We start from the raw sequence: 14,124 nt of genomic DNA on the forward strand, positions 1-14,124 counted from the left end.
ATAAAAGTGTCACATAATTGCCACATAGGATTTTTAGTTTGGCTCCCCAAAATAAAAAAAACCAATCCAATTGAGTTGTCTGTTTTGAAGTGCTAAATAATACGGACGGTAGAAACATTGTTTTTTGAATTTTTTGGACGATTGCACGCTAAATCCGCCATCCGGCCGAATTTAAATAAATTTAACAAATGAATGAAAAATTATGTCATCTGTCTCCCCTAACTTATTATAACCTCTAACTTATTTTAATTTTGGTCTTTGGGTTTTTTACCCTTTCCAAATTTAAAGTCTTTTAATTTTGGAATAATATTTTTGGGTTTTTATATTTGCCCAAATTTAAAGATTGGACTTTTAGCTAGCTCTATAACTAAGTATTAATAAATATTCTGTGGGACATCCTTCATACAAAATCGAATATTCGCCCACTATTGGACTTGCTCTTATAGCACTAGTAAGTATTAATAAATATTCTATGAGACATCCCTCATACAAAATCGAATATTCGGAATCTGCTCCTGTCCTTGAATTTGGGAGTTTGGATTTGGGTCAGATCTCAGATAAGGCCCAGTTAAAACCGATTGCACATGAGGAGGTCCAAGACTCCAAGCCTAACGCAGGCTTCATTCAGACGCCACTATCAGTTTGTGCTTAAATCGGACAAGGGTGTGTGAGTATTTCTAGGCTTGCCCAATAATCTATCGGGGCTAAAACAAATCGGACTGGTTTTTATTGGGCTTTAAAATATCCCAAGCTCCACTGGTCCACACAAAGATTCACGTGCCTTGCCTTATACGTGTTTATTCTCTTAAATACATACTCATTAGAGCATTCCCAATGCAAGTGGTTTTGGAGAAAAAGTGGTGTCCAATGCAGAGGTGAAAAACTGGTGACTACTTTCCTCAGGTGAAATCTTCCACCGAGATAGTGGATGACTTGTTAGGAATGTTTCATTCTGTCTTGTATGTTTTTTTCGAATTTTTTTTTCAGACGGAATGTCTCACGTGTTTTTTCAAATTTTTTTTCAACAAACATTCCGTCTCGCGTGTTTTTTCGTTTTTTTTTAATTTTAGACAAAATAAACGCACTGATGTTACATTCTCATCCTCGATCAAAAATCCTCTGCATTGAATCTAACATCCCGTCCGAGATTTTTTTTTTTCACTTTTGCATTGCACAATTTCACCTTGCTTTTCACCATTTGGGTGAAAATAGAGAGAATAAGTACTTACGTGGAGGTGATAAGGGAAGGAATTATTTTGACTTGCATTGGAAATGCTCTTAGAGTCAGCTGTGATCACATTGTTGTCTAATACTCTCGGTATTCTCCAAAGCAATTCAACTGTTTCCACTGCCAAAAATCCAATGAAAAAATATTGGTTAGCAAAACAAACTCTTTCGTGTTTCTCCAACTTCGATTTAGCTGCATTACTAGCTGCATGTCCTACTCCAAAATCACCAATACCAAATCCTATAATGTTGAGGGTTTCGGATGCCGAAATTATAATATATATCGTAGATATTCTAACTCTGGAATATTTAAAAAACTGGCGCTCTCCATCTTCATAATAAAAACCTCAAATTTCTCCCAAAAAAAAAAAAAACGAAAATGGAGACCAAACTAAAATCATCTCTCGTCGATAAATCCGCAGACGAATTTCTCTCAACCGCAATAAAATCCACAAAACCCATTTTGAAAACCCTAATTTCTCACATCCCACCATCTTCAAATCTCATCTCATCTCTCCCTCTCTCTCTCCTCAATTCCCTCAATCTCTCTCTCAATTCCTTCAAAAATCAAACCACTGCTGACGTCACACTCTCCCCTCCACTCAAAAAGCGTAAATCTTCAAGACATAGAAAAATTATGATGACGTGGACACAAAAAATACCAAAAGGGAAGTTATTTTACAGAGTCTTGAAATGTACACTTGTGTTGCATTTTTACTAATTACTCATCCTAAAAAGTTGTTTTTATTGTCTGAGGAATTAATTTTGAAGTGTGTGCAAGTGTTACATGATAGTTTAATTTTGTTTGAAAATGATTTGGTTTTATCGAATGAGATATCCAAGTTATGTGAAGAATGGTGGAAGGAGAATTTGGGTGGGAGAGAGACTTTAATATCTCAGTCTTTACCTTTTTTGTTATCCAAGTCGTTGACGTTAAGGAAAAAGGTTGATGTTCATAGGGTGTATGCTTTGCGGGAAGCGTTTACTTTGTTGGATTTTGATGACGAGAGTATTGATGATTTGAAACTACTTTTATTAAGGTGTGTTGTGGATCCTTTTTATTTGAAAATGGACGAGGGGAGGAGATTTATCGCGTTTTTGTTTCGATTGAGTGGGCAGTTAGTTAAGGAAGCTTTGGCTTTGATTCGTTCACAGATTCCTTTCGGGAGGAAGTCGATGTTGGAGGCATATGCTGATATTCTTTTTCGGGCTTGGAAAGTTGGGGAAGGGTTGTCCAGGGAGGAGATTGAGAATGGGTTTCTTCAGGGTATGGTTGAGGGGGCAGTTTATGCAAGGTCTGAAACCTTGGCTGCTTCTATAAGGAGAATTTTAGGCGGGTTTGTGAATCAGCGAACTACTGATGGTGTTGAGAAGCTTCTATTTCGCCTCAGTGAACCTGTGATCTTTAGGTCACTCCAGGTATTTGTCTTTGTTCTATGAACTTGAGATGTACTTTATTTCTATAATGTAGTTTCAACATGTTTATGTATTTCCATCAGCAACCATGTTTTGCCATAACATGCGTCCTAACTTCAACCAAGTCGTTGGCAGTAACAAGTTACAGAAGTGGATATGTTGACTTGGGTGATTTGAATCAATATGGCAAGTAGAGATTGCGCTATGCATCCATGGATTGACACTTGGGATTAAAGTGATTGCAACTTTTGTCAGTGTATTGCATCATTCAGTTCACATAGTTTACTTAGTTGGCTACATTGTCATCAATGTTGTTAAGAGAATGTACTAGATATTTGATATTCTGTCTGTTTTGAAGGAACTTTGTTATCATGTAGTGCAGGGAGAGGAATGAAAGAACCGGATTCATGCATCACATTTTTTCATATTATTAGTAATGGACTTTGTATTACTGTTTGACTCTTGCATTTAGTAATATCTTGCTTATGTATACATAGTTATCTGCTCTTAGATACTTCTTCATACAAGTTAGTGTCTTTTCTTTTGCCAGAATCATGCAGATGTCAATTTATATAGTTCATAAACAGTTAAAACGATAGATATCCATTGTTGATAGTTCAGTTGGATACACAAACTAGGCCCATTGACCAGCGTAGCAACTTTGAAACCTAAAAATGTAACCTTGTTTATTCTAATTCCAGGTGGCTAATTCTAATGTTAGAAAAAACGCATTGCATTTGCTCTTAGACATGTTCCCTCTTGAAGATCCAGATGCTACAAAAGAAGTCAAAGATGCCTTGCTGGACAAACAATTTTTTTTGTTGGAGAAATTACTTCTAGATGAATGCCCTAATGTGAGAGTTGTTGCTGTTGAAGGTTCTTGTCGTATCCTCTATCTATTCTGGGAAGTCATCTCTTCTTCAGCCATTACAAAGACCATCTCGAAAATAGTTGATGACATGTCGCAAGACGCATGCACTGAAATCAGGCTCTCCACCTTGAATGGAATTATATATTTGCTTGGAAATCCTCAAACTCACGAAATCTTAAAAGTGCTTCTACCAAGATTAGGACACCTGATTCTAGATTCAGTACTTTCTGTGCGAGCGGCTTTCGTTGATCTCCTCCTTACTCTGAGTGACATGCCCACTTTCCAATTTCACAAGGTATCAATACCTTTTTTTTTAATAAATAGTCCGTACTTATCTGTGACGCCTTCCATTGAACTATTGCCTGAACTTTTCTAATTTTCCTTTTAGGTTCGTGTTAACACTTATTTTAATATTGCAAAATCGTTGTTTCACTTTTAGGTGGTTGGTTTAGATGGCTTGTTGTCCACCCTTTCCGATGATCAACCTGCTGTTGCTCAGAAAATCACAAGGTTGCTTATACCATCTTATCTTCCGTCAAATGTAAGTATGGAAGAGTCATGTCGTCGTTTTGTTACACTTGTAAAAAGGTCCCCAATGGCTGGAGCAAGGTTTTGTGAATTTGCTTTGACTGAAGGATCGTCTCCAAAGTCTCTGATGGAACTCGTCAGAGTTTGTATTTGTTTAGCCTTATCACCTAAGGGTCTCAATCCAAATCAGATTGAGGGTTTTCTGGTTGCATCAGCCAACATTTGCAACAGTTTAGTGAGTGACACATCTTATAAGCTCTCCCTCAAAAAGTTGTTCTCAGGCAAAAAGCTGAAGCAATTATTTTCCGCTGAAGCCACTAAGCATGCCCATACAACAATTTTCAAAATTGCTTCTTTAGTTTCTCCAGATGATGTAATTGATGTTATCAAAGAATGCATGGTTCGAATTAAAAATTGTGGTGGTTTACCTCTCAATGAGGAAATGCAAGCAGAAGTAAGATCGGTTCATAAGTTGATGATATCCTGTTTGAGGTTTGATGAGTTATTTGGTGCTTTAACGGAGATTTTGCAAAAAGCAGCATGCGAGTGTCGTATCAAATATAGCACCGGATCATCAGAGCAGAGTATGCCAAACATGAGACAGAAGAAAGCTAAGCAATCAGTGAAATACTTTGTAAAGTCAAAAAATGTCAAAGGAAGTAAAGAAAACAGTGGTGATGTCACTTCCAATTTTAATCAACATTATGTAGTTGCTGCTGGAGCAGCATGGCAGATAAAAGAATTGCTTACCGCTGAAGACAGTCGGGCTGCTGTTCTAAAGTCTCCAAAGCTAGAAGTGGCATTCTCAGCTTTGAAGGTCGTTTCCGAGGTCAGCATTGAGCACTGCGTGCATCTTGAGTACATGGATACATCACCGCTTCTGGCGTACACAGCTCTTGCTTTGCATGCAAAGCTTCACCATGCCAACTTAGCTGGGAAAAACGATCTCCGTGGTAAAAAGAACGAGAAGTCAGATTCCAGTAGATACTTAATGAAGGTAAGGATTATTTGAGTATGACATTTTTCGAGTAAGTTTCTATTTGTAATTATTCTGTATTCTGGATACTGTTTGAAAGTGCATCGTCGGTTTTGTTGAGCTTATATAGACAGCCTTCCTCTTTTTTATCAGGGGGATGTGTTGCAAAGTTCATTAAATCATCTGTTTGGTTGTACAAAGAGACTTTTTACAGAAAGTGAATCTGGAGACCTTCCTCCGACATGCGCTTGCAGTTCGCCTGATAGTGGTAAGCAACAACACGGTTTACTGTTTGGAATTGTTACTTTTTGTTGAGTTTTGGCTGTGCCTTCTGAATTGCCAACCATGGCGCTTCTCCCTCCTGCCACCGCTGAGCCAGTTAGACTCCTCTTAGGGTTTTAGAGGTTAGTTAACTGATTTTGGTTCTGTTACTTGTCTTCTTGCAGGGTCCTGTTCTTGTGATAAAAAATTTATGCTCAATATGTTGAAAATGGCCACTGAAGTTCTCAAGTTTGTTGTTGATGCCAATATGGTATCTCCTATTTTCGACAATCAAGGGACGTGCTTACAATTTGCCTCGGCATATCTCCAAGTCATTATTCCCACTCTTAGAAAACACTGTCATGACATATCATTGTTGCATGAAGATATGAAAGGAACACTTCTTTGCCTTAAGAGCTCCTTCACGTATGCAGCCAAGTTGCTCAATTTAGTCCTCAGTAATAACAATGATTCTTCCCTACTTTTACCTGACGCCTTCAACCTTGCCAACAACCTGCTCAATTTGTTAGTATCAATTGAGTCTTACTTTGGCTCAAGGAATGCAATTTCTCTCGTTCCTGCAGTAAAGCCGTGGGTGTCTGATCTGATTTTGGCATTGGGCTCTTCACACATTATGACCGAAAGTCCAGACAATAGAGCTCCTCCTGCAGCAATGAACAACAGTACATCCTCTTTCCTTCCTTGGCTCAAAGTTTTAGGCAAACTCGAGCTCTGTGTAATAAGTAAACTTGACCAAGATGAAGAGGTTAGCGACTTCACCGTATTCAAAGATATTATGGATATGGTTGTTTTAATTCTAAGGCGTAACCAAAAAGTACTGGACTCTGTTGGGTCTATTTTTTTGAGTGGATTGGTGGTGTTGCTGGAAAGACAGGAATATGGATTGGTTTTAGGAATTGTTCATTTTGTTTGTGTGAGATTGGTCCAACATGAACATGGGGAGTGGGAGGACCTTCAAGTGATGTTGGTTTCTTTGCAAGAACTTTACCCTCAAATAGAGAACAGTATCAAGGACTCAACTAGCGAAGATGGGAGGCAGATGTTAGATAGGGCAATGACATTGCTTGGACCTGTTTGGGCAAAATATGTATTTAAAGATGGTGGTGGATCTGTGATGGAAGAATAACTTGGCAATTTATAGTGTTCTTTTCTCCTTTTCATTAGAAGAAATTGTTGAATAGATAGATTTGGACTACAAGGGACTGAAATGTACAATGCATGTAATATGGCTTGTGTACTTGTTAGTTGTATCTAATCGTGTTTGTTTCACTACCTAGGGATTGTTGCTAATAACTTGATGTTAGCTATGCACTAATGCACATATATTTTTTACTTGTCTTTGAATCTTATACACCCTCCACCTGTTTTCTTAAAAACTTTGAAGACTGTTAGAAGTTCTTGAAGTAATCATGGCCTCATTTGTCTCCAGTGTTTCCAGATTCTCAATGCCAATCTCTGCACAGTTGATTGAATAATTGTCGACCGTAAGTCCGTAGGTGCATATTTGAACCAGGGACCTTAAGTTGTCAAATACCAATGTTAATTTGGAGCAAGGTAATCAATTTCCATAGGTTAATGGTTAAGCTGGCCTGGAAAGGTTGTATAGATTTTGTCTTCAGCCCTTGTGATGATGTGGAGGTTTGATTGCATATCGAATTTTAAAACATGTTTTCTGGCATAACCAAAATCAGTTGATAAGTATCAAATTGGGCACTCACTATTCACTAAACAGGTTACTTTTTCGTTTACCTCCCTCCTCAAAAAGAAATGGTATATCTAAAGGTTTTTGTATCAAAGAAAATACAACCAGAATTTAGTCCGAGTATTGTATCAAAGTAATCAAACTATCAGTTAGCCTTTCAATTCTACCTTGGAATTTATACTACTTAGATCGAAACGTATTGTTTGACACAGCTGCGCACATCAATCTTTCAAGCCCTGACTACTTAGTTCGTCTACCCGAGGATATTCTCATAGTGACGAGATCTGAGACCGTTGGATGTGATCCAACGGTCCGAAAATCAAAAACAAACTCACATTCTCTCTACCTTTTTGTTTTTAATTTTCGAACCATTGGATCACACATCCAACGGTCTCGGAACCCTCATCCCTATATTATTCTCGTGATAGCCCAAGCCTTTTTTTATTCTGCTAACCAGGTGTCCGGGCCAGCTTATGGCGCACCTCGACTAATCCCTGGGTCCTGGTTGGAAATTCAACCAGGGAACAAAACAACAAGTCTTTAAAGTAGTACTTTCCCTAACATAGAACTATTGAGATCAACATGTGGCCCTTTGTAAATATTCCAAGTGTTTTACTTTTACATAAAAATCACTTCTAAGCCATTTGCAAAACCCATAATAATTACAATAAACCAGAAATCTAGAATAACACATCACAATAAGTCCATAATGCTATTAGGAAGGGGAAAACAGTTCTCAGAACTACCAGTAGAAAGGTTGTTGACGAAGAATCTTTACACTTCTTTATGTTAGAACTGTTGAGAACGGCATATGAATTCAATCAAAAAGCTGGATATTAAAAAGTTCACCGACTGACAGAATTCTTCGGACCCTGCTTTGTCAAGCATGCATTTTCAGGTCCTAGAGAACCATTCCTTGCTTGAAAACCCAGGACACCAGAAACTGGTATGCAAGGGAAGGCCTCTTACAAAAAATCAAAAGCACTTCTGAAGTTCTAATAGTGCTTATGTTGATCCTACGGGGATCATTTTGACAGCAGCAGCAATTGGCATGCCTAAAAACCCAATGAAAATACTAAAGAACCACTGCAACAAAGTGAGAGGAGAGGTGTTTGCAAAAGTACCAAGAAACTCGATGATTATAATCTGGAAAATGACAGTGCAAGCCAACACAGTCACAAACACATAATTCTTCAGTATTCCCTGGAAAACATCTATTTTTTCCATTTCTCTAGAGCTTATCTCATTAAAAACCTGCAACAAATTGCGGTATTCAGTGCAAGTTGAGTAATGAGAAAAAATGGCTATAACAAGTAATGAGATGCATAGGCAAGTAAAAAAGTAGACTATAAAAGACAACATACATACCTGACAAAAGACGAACGAGTTAAAAATTAGCGTGTTCAGTATCAGGTCAGACTCGGAGCTATCAAGATGGAATAACGCTTTTCCCTGCGTCTGGAGATACCATATAACGACAAACTGATAAAGTGACTGGCCCATGATATTTCTCCACATTACATTACTAATAAAGTTCCCTTTCCTTCCAACTGGTGTTCTCTGCATTAACTCATCATTGGGAGGCTCAGTGGCCAGTGCAAGTGCTCCCAGAGTATCCATGATCATGTTGACCCACAAAAGCTGAACAGCCGTGAGGGGGGCATTTCCTGAAGCAGGCGTCGTCACCCAAAGGACAAGTAAGACAATATAAAGCCACAAGACAAGCCACAAGACAAGGAACCTCATTATAGCTAAAAAAGGAAATATACAATAAAATATGCAGCAAATACTATTCTGCTTGCAGTTGAAAGAAAGGATGGAGTTTCTTTACCTGTCAAGCATGCCGAAGAAAAATTAACAATCAGCGCAACCACGTTAACAGTCAGTTGAAACTGTACAAACTTTTGAATGTTAATGTAAACTGAACGTCCCCATTTTGCCACAGTCACAATTGTGGAAAAATTGTCATCCAGAATAATGACATCAGCACTCTCTTTCGCCACCTAAAAACCAGGAATAAGATTTCCCATCCCACTTATTAGTTATTGTTATTAACCAACCAGAAGTAAAGGAAATTGGTGGAAACTCGCCTAATAATCCAAATCACAAGTAAAATCATTATTAGTTAGAACTTAGAAGGAATGCACAAAGTTAAAGGTTCAAGTTTCAGAACCGCACCACAAAATCCTAAACTAGTCACCTAATTCATACCAAATGGCAGTTTTTCAGAATTGGGATTTTAATCATCAGGGATTTATGCCTTCTCTCTATGTAAAAGTGTAAAACTGTCTAAATAAAGTGGAGAAGTGAAACTGTTGAGAAACCAGTAAAGCTAATACTCAGTAGAAATGGGTAATTACCTCTGTGCCAGCAATGCCCATGGCAAGTCCTATATCTGCTTCATGCAATGCTGGAGCATCATTTGTACCATCGCCGGTCACAGCAACAACTTCACCAAGAGTGGTTCTCAAGTGTTTCACCAAGGTATGCTTATCTAAAGGCGAAGATCGAGCCATAACCTGGATACAACATACAAAAAAGTTTGGCCTTAAAAATCTCTTGCCAGTGGAAAGTAACTTGGTAATGCAAGTAAAATAAAGGGAAAAAGTACAAGGTAATACCTGAATTTTCGGAATAATTTCCCGCAACTCTTCTAAACTCTTTTCTCGAAACACGGGACCTTCAATAGCTATTCCTCCATCAGTAAGAATTCCACATTCCCTAGCTATCGCCTTTGCAGTGTTTATATTATCTCCCGTAACCATTCTCACGGTAATCCCGGCTGACCTACAAATTGACACGGATTCCTTTACGCCAGGGCGGACAGGATCTTTGATACCCACAATTGCTATACAAGTGTACCCTTTAAGAGGTATTGGATCCACATCAGAGAACTCATCTCCCAGTTCCACGTAAGCAAGGCAAAGAGTTCTAAGAGCTTCATTAGCAAACTGTTCAATTGTATCCTTAAGATGGTTCAGGGTAGCTTCATCGAGAGGAACAATGTCACCTTTTGAGTCTACATACTTGTCACATGCATCCAAAATTATTTCTGAAGCACCTTTACAGTGTGCTTGGAGACCTCCTTGTGGAAGCTCTAGCACTACCCCCATTCTCTTTTTTTCAGAATTAAATGGCTCAACCTTTACAAGTTTGGATGCTCCACGCTCTGCCTGAAAGTCCCCACCAAGTGACAAGCCAAATTCCAACAGAGCAGTCTCAGTTGGTGTTCCCAAAATCTCACGTTTTCCATCTTTATTAATCACTACTTCTCCGGCTGTGTTATTAAATATTGATTGGAGAAGGGTTTTCAATGTGGAACTTGGAACTTCAGAACTCAAGGTAAGAACCTCGTCAGAGCTGTGCATTTCCTTAATATTCCCACATATGCATACTTTCACAACAGCCATGTGATTGGTAGTCAGAGTTCCAGTCTTGTCACTGCAGATGGTTGTGGCAGAACCCATAGTTTCACAAGCCGCAAGATGACGAACAAGGGCCTTATCATTCATCATCTTCTTCATGGCAAAGGCAAGACTCAAAGTCACAGCCAAAGGCAGTCCCTCAGGAACAGCAACCACAACAATCGTCACTGCAACAGCAAAAAACTCCAGCATTTGTAATGCATCGTCTCCAGACCAGCTCCAGTGGGTTCCCTGTTGCATCTTACTGGTAAATAGACCTTGTACCAACACTGCAAAGGTAACAACAGCAAAGAAAAGGCCAATCTTCCCAATGATAGTTGCTACTCCATTCAGTTTGACTTGCAATGGGGTCTCATCATCTCCTCCTTCACTGAGGGTTGCCAACAACTTACCCCATTGGGTTCTCATCCCAACTGTGGTGACCAACATCTTACATGATCCATCTTGTACTTTGGTTCCAGATAACAGAAAAGGATTTTGGGCATTCACCATTACAGGGTCAGATTCTCCAGTTAAACTGGACTCATTTATTGACAGCGAGAATCCTGTGACAAACAGTCCATCTGCCGGGACTTGGTCTCCAATCGCAAGATGAACAATATCACCTGGAAGTAGCTCATATATCGAGATCTTCTGACGGTACCCATTCCTTGTAACCTGAATGGAAATTTTCTTCTTCTCCTTGTCCAAATCTTTGAACTGTAGTGATTGCCGGTAGTCACTTGTTGCTGTGACAAATACAACCAAAAGTATGCTGGCAGCAATTCCAAGCCCATCATGTGCTCCGTGCGGCCATCCTTCTATAGTTATGCCAACAATCAGAGACACAAAGGCACATACACCAAGAATCATGAGGGTCATATCTTGAAGGGCTTCCCATACAAACACCCAGAAACTTCGTGCTTCACTTTCAGTAAATTTATTTATTCCATAGATTTGTTGCCTGCGGGTCAATAGATCTCCAGTGGCGGCGAGCCCGTTGGTTGTGGATGTGCAGAGTTTGTTTGCTAAATTTTCTACCCCACCATGCATTTTCAACTTTTTTACATCGTGGTCTTCAACAATGGTTCCCAACTCTTCTGCATCTATCTGAAACCCAGCTGCTTTGACTTCCTCGGGTACAATATATTCACTTGATAAAGTTATACCTGAGAATCCCCTAAGTGAATCAAACTGAAAAGTGGAAAAGTTGCACAAACCTCAACATTAGTTAAGCCAAAAGAACCTTACCATGGATAAACTGGAGTGCAGCTTTTGAAACCAAAACAGCAACTCTCAACTTTTCCTGCACAACAAAATATGAAAGACAATATCTTTAGCTTAAACGACAACTGCAATAAGAGGGCGTTATAAAACACTAGTTTAACTACATTGTTGAGAGGCATTTAAATAACCCAATCACTCTATTTTCCATCATATAATTACCCTCAAATTCTTAGATCCTAAGATAGCAGAAATGAAATGTAAGAACCTGATTGGTTTGACGCATAGCCTGGGCTTCATAACGTTTGGAAAGATTAGCAGTGAAACGAAACCTACGTTTAGGATTCTTAACAAAACCACAAAGCTTCCTCCATCTCTCCAGTGCTTCATCTGATGAGTTCTTCGGTTTTACTCCTCCGAAATTTTCATTCAAATAACTCTCCATCTCTTCTTACTTCTTCTTCTTCTTCTTCTTCTTCTTCTTCTTTTTATAGATATTATTACACCAAATCAAATAAATAAATCAACTCCCAGTCAACCTTAACTTTTGAAACTTTCTTCGAAACTTCAAAAACTAAATCTGAAACTTCAAAAAAAAAAAATGGAATAAACGTTTTAAGGAAAAAGCAGTGTTTTGAGTTTTGAGTTTTGAGTTTTGAGTTTTGAGTTTTGAGAGTTGAGAAAAAGAAAACAAGAGAAGTTTGGTTGGATCCGAAATTTGAGTGAGGTAAGGTCGGAGGCAAGAGAGACTCGGGCACTTTGTCCGATTTTTGTGGGGAGTCAACCTTCTCTTTTTAGGAGCCTTTATTTTTTTATTCGGTAGGGTCCATCCCCGTTATGCCGGAGATCAACACGCGTTGGGCCATTATATAATTTAGGGGTGGAATTTGGGTTGGGTTAGACTATAACCCGATTTTTGTTGGTCCTGGGTTAGATCCGTGGTCCGGATTTGGTTTTGTAAAATCAAAATCCGACTCAGTTTTGGGTTGGATTCGGGTTAGAATGTTAAAAAACTGAAAAATCCGAGTCCGTGTGCATATATGTACGTATATATTTTATTTATTCTATTTTTGTAAAAAAAAAATTGATAATCTTTATTTTAGAGAGAATAATATAACTAGTATAATCGTAAGCGGCGGGGAGTGAGAGAAGAGTTGGGGGAGAGAGTTGGGTGAAGGAGAGTCAAAACGGGAGAAGGAGATTGAAAAAAATGAGAGAGTAAGAAGAGTATTTGGCGAAAAAAATGGAGAGAGAGTTGAGGGGCGATATATGTACGTAAACCAACTAACTTGGTTTTTATCCGCATAACTCCCCCTTCTGCCAAGATAGTTCGTTCCGCTCACTCGATTAACAAAGTTATTTTTATTTTCAAACAATTAAATCTCTTTGATTTCATTATAAGATTTCAATTTCGGTGTTTTGTACTTTATAATTATAAAAAAAATCAGAAAAATTTAACCAACCCAATATAACCCGACCCAACCTGAGTTGATTAGGCTAGAGTTTGAACTAAAAATTTAAGGACCAACTAGGACTTGCTCCCGGACTCAGATTAAAAGATTTGAAACTTGGGTTAAGTTTGGATTATTTCTCAACCCGACCCAACCCGCCCCACTTCCACCCTATTCAGAACTGATCTCAGCCCGACTGCCGAGTTTTATACTTTTTGTCGAATATATTTATCACACTGACACACTCTACGCGTTTTAGTGGACCACAGGCCCACTTGGGTATGAATAGGACGTCACTTTTCGTACATTGACTGACGAAGACCTATGTTGACTTGTATAGACCTCTGGGGGAATGACGCGGATCCAAGCCTTATAATTTAATCTGGCCCAACCCAAATGTACTTGCAATTGATCATGGTCCACAATGCTGCCATATATCTCAAAATCTGGTATGTAAGTACTGAGAATATCTCCAAGTGCCAATTCCGATGATGTGAATATTACCGGTACTAGCAAAAATGCACGCTTAATGAGCGTGGTATAATATGCATATAATTACAAATTTCAAACTTATTGGAATTTTGAAATGTTGAAAAATCTACTTCCGTTCGAATTTAGCAATATCAAAATTAATTTGCAAGGTATTAAAAATAATTGGAGAACATCCTGACTCATTATTTTAGATTTTAGATTTTATCATTGTCCATCCACTTAAGTTATTTAAGAGTTTATAGTTAGGGTTTCTTAACATAACAATAGCAAGACTGTTTAAAGTGGAGAAACAATGGTAACTGTGAAAGTGAAATTGATTAATAGTGATGGAGAAGACGAAGTTTTTGATGAATGACAATTTTCATTTTTCCTCTACCACTTTCAATTTCATAATTTTTTTTCTAAATTATTATCAATTTCATAATATATCATTTATTTGTTATTTAATTTTATCAGCAATGATTTATGCACATAATTACAAATTTCAAAATTAGCGGAATTCTGAAATGTTGAAAATTTTAAATTTCGTTCGGAATTCCAACAACATAATT

General features: G+C 38.3%; 2 protein-coding genes across 2 annotated transcripts; one reads left to right on the plus strand and one right to left on the minus strand.

Moving 5' to 3' along the window:
- Nucleotides 1–1,776: 1,776 nt before the first annotated feature.
- Nucleotides 1,777–6,572, plus strand: HEB1 (ARM repeat superfamily protein). The gene is made up of 5 exons (XM_086592377.1): nt 1,777–2,646; nt 3,345–3,809; nt 3,954–5,039; nt 5,172–5,286; nt 5,465–6,572. Exons 1-5 carry the CDS (start codon nt 1,921–1,923, stop codon nt 6,424–6,426), a joined length of 3,354 nt encoding a protein of 1,117 aa, XP_086448503.1. The 5' UTR covers nt 1,777–1,920; the 3' UTR covers nt 6,427–6,572.
- A 1,001-nt stretch (nt 6,573–7,573) lies between these two features.
- LOC147520868 (calcium-transporting ATPase 2, plasma membrane-type-like) lies at nt 7,574–12,408 on the minus strand. Its single transcript, XM_086592378.1, has 7 exons — nt 11,899–12,408; nt 11,658–11,712; nt 9,624–11,575; nt 9,363–9,521; nt 8,834–9,005; nt 8,371–8,669; nt 7,574–8,256 (listed from the first exon to the last, which is right to left on the minus strand). Exons 1-7 carry the CDS (start codon nt 12,073–12,075, stop codon nt 8,008–8,010), a joined length of 3,063 nt encoding a protein of 1,020 aa, XP_086448504.1. The 5' UTR covers nt 12,076–12,408; the 3' UTR covers nt 7,574–8,007.
- Nucleotides 12,409–14,124: the final 1,716 nt, after the last annotated feature.

This window comes from Coptis chinensis, chromosome 2, assembly GCF_015680905.1.
Source record: "Coptis chinensis isolate HL-2020 chromosome 2, ASM1568090v1, whole genome shotgun sequence".
Classification (NCBI taxonomy): domain Eukaryota; kingdom Viridiplantae; phylum Streptophyta; class Magnoliopsida; order Ranunculales; family Ranunculaceae; genus Coptis; species Coptis chinensis.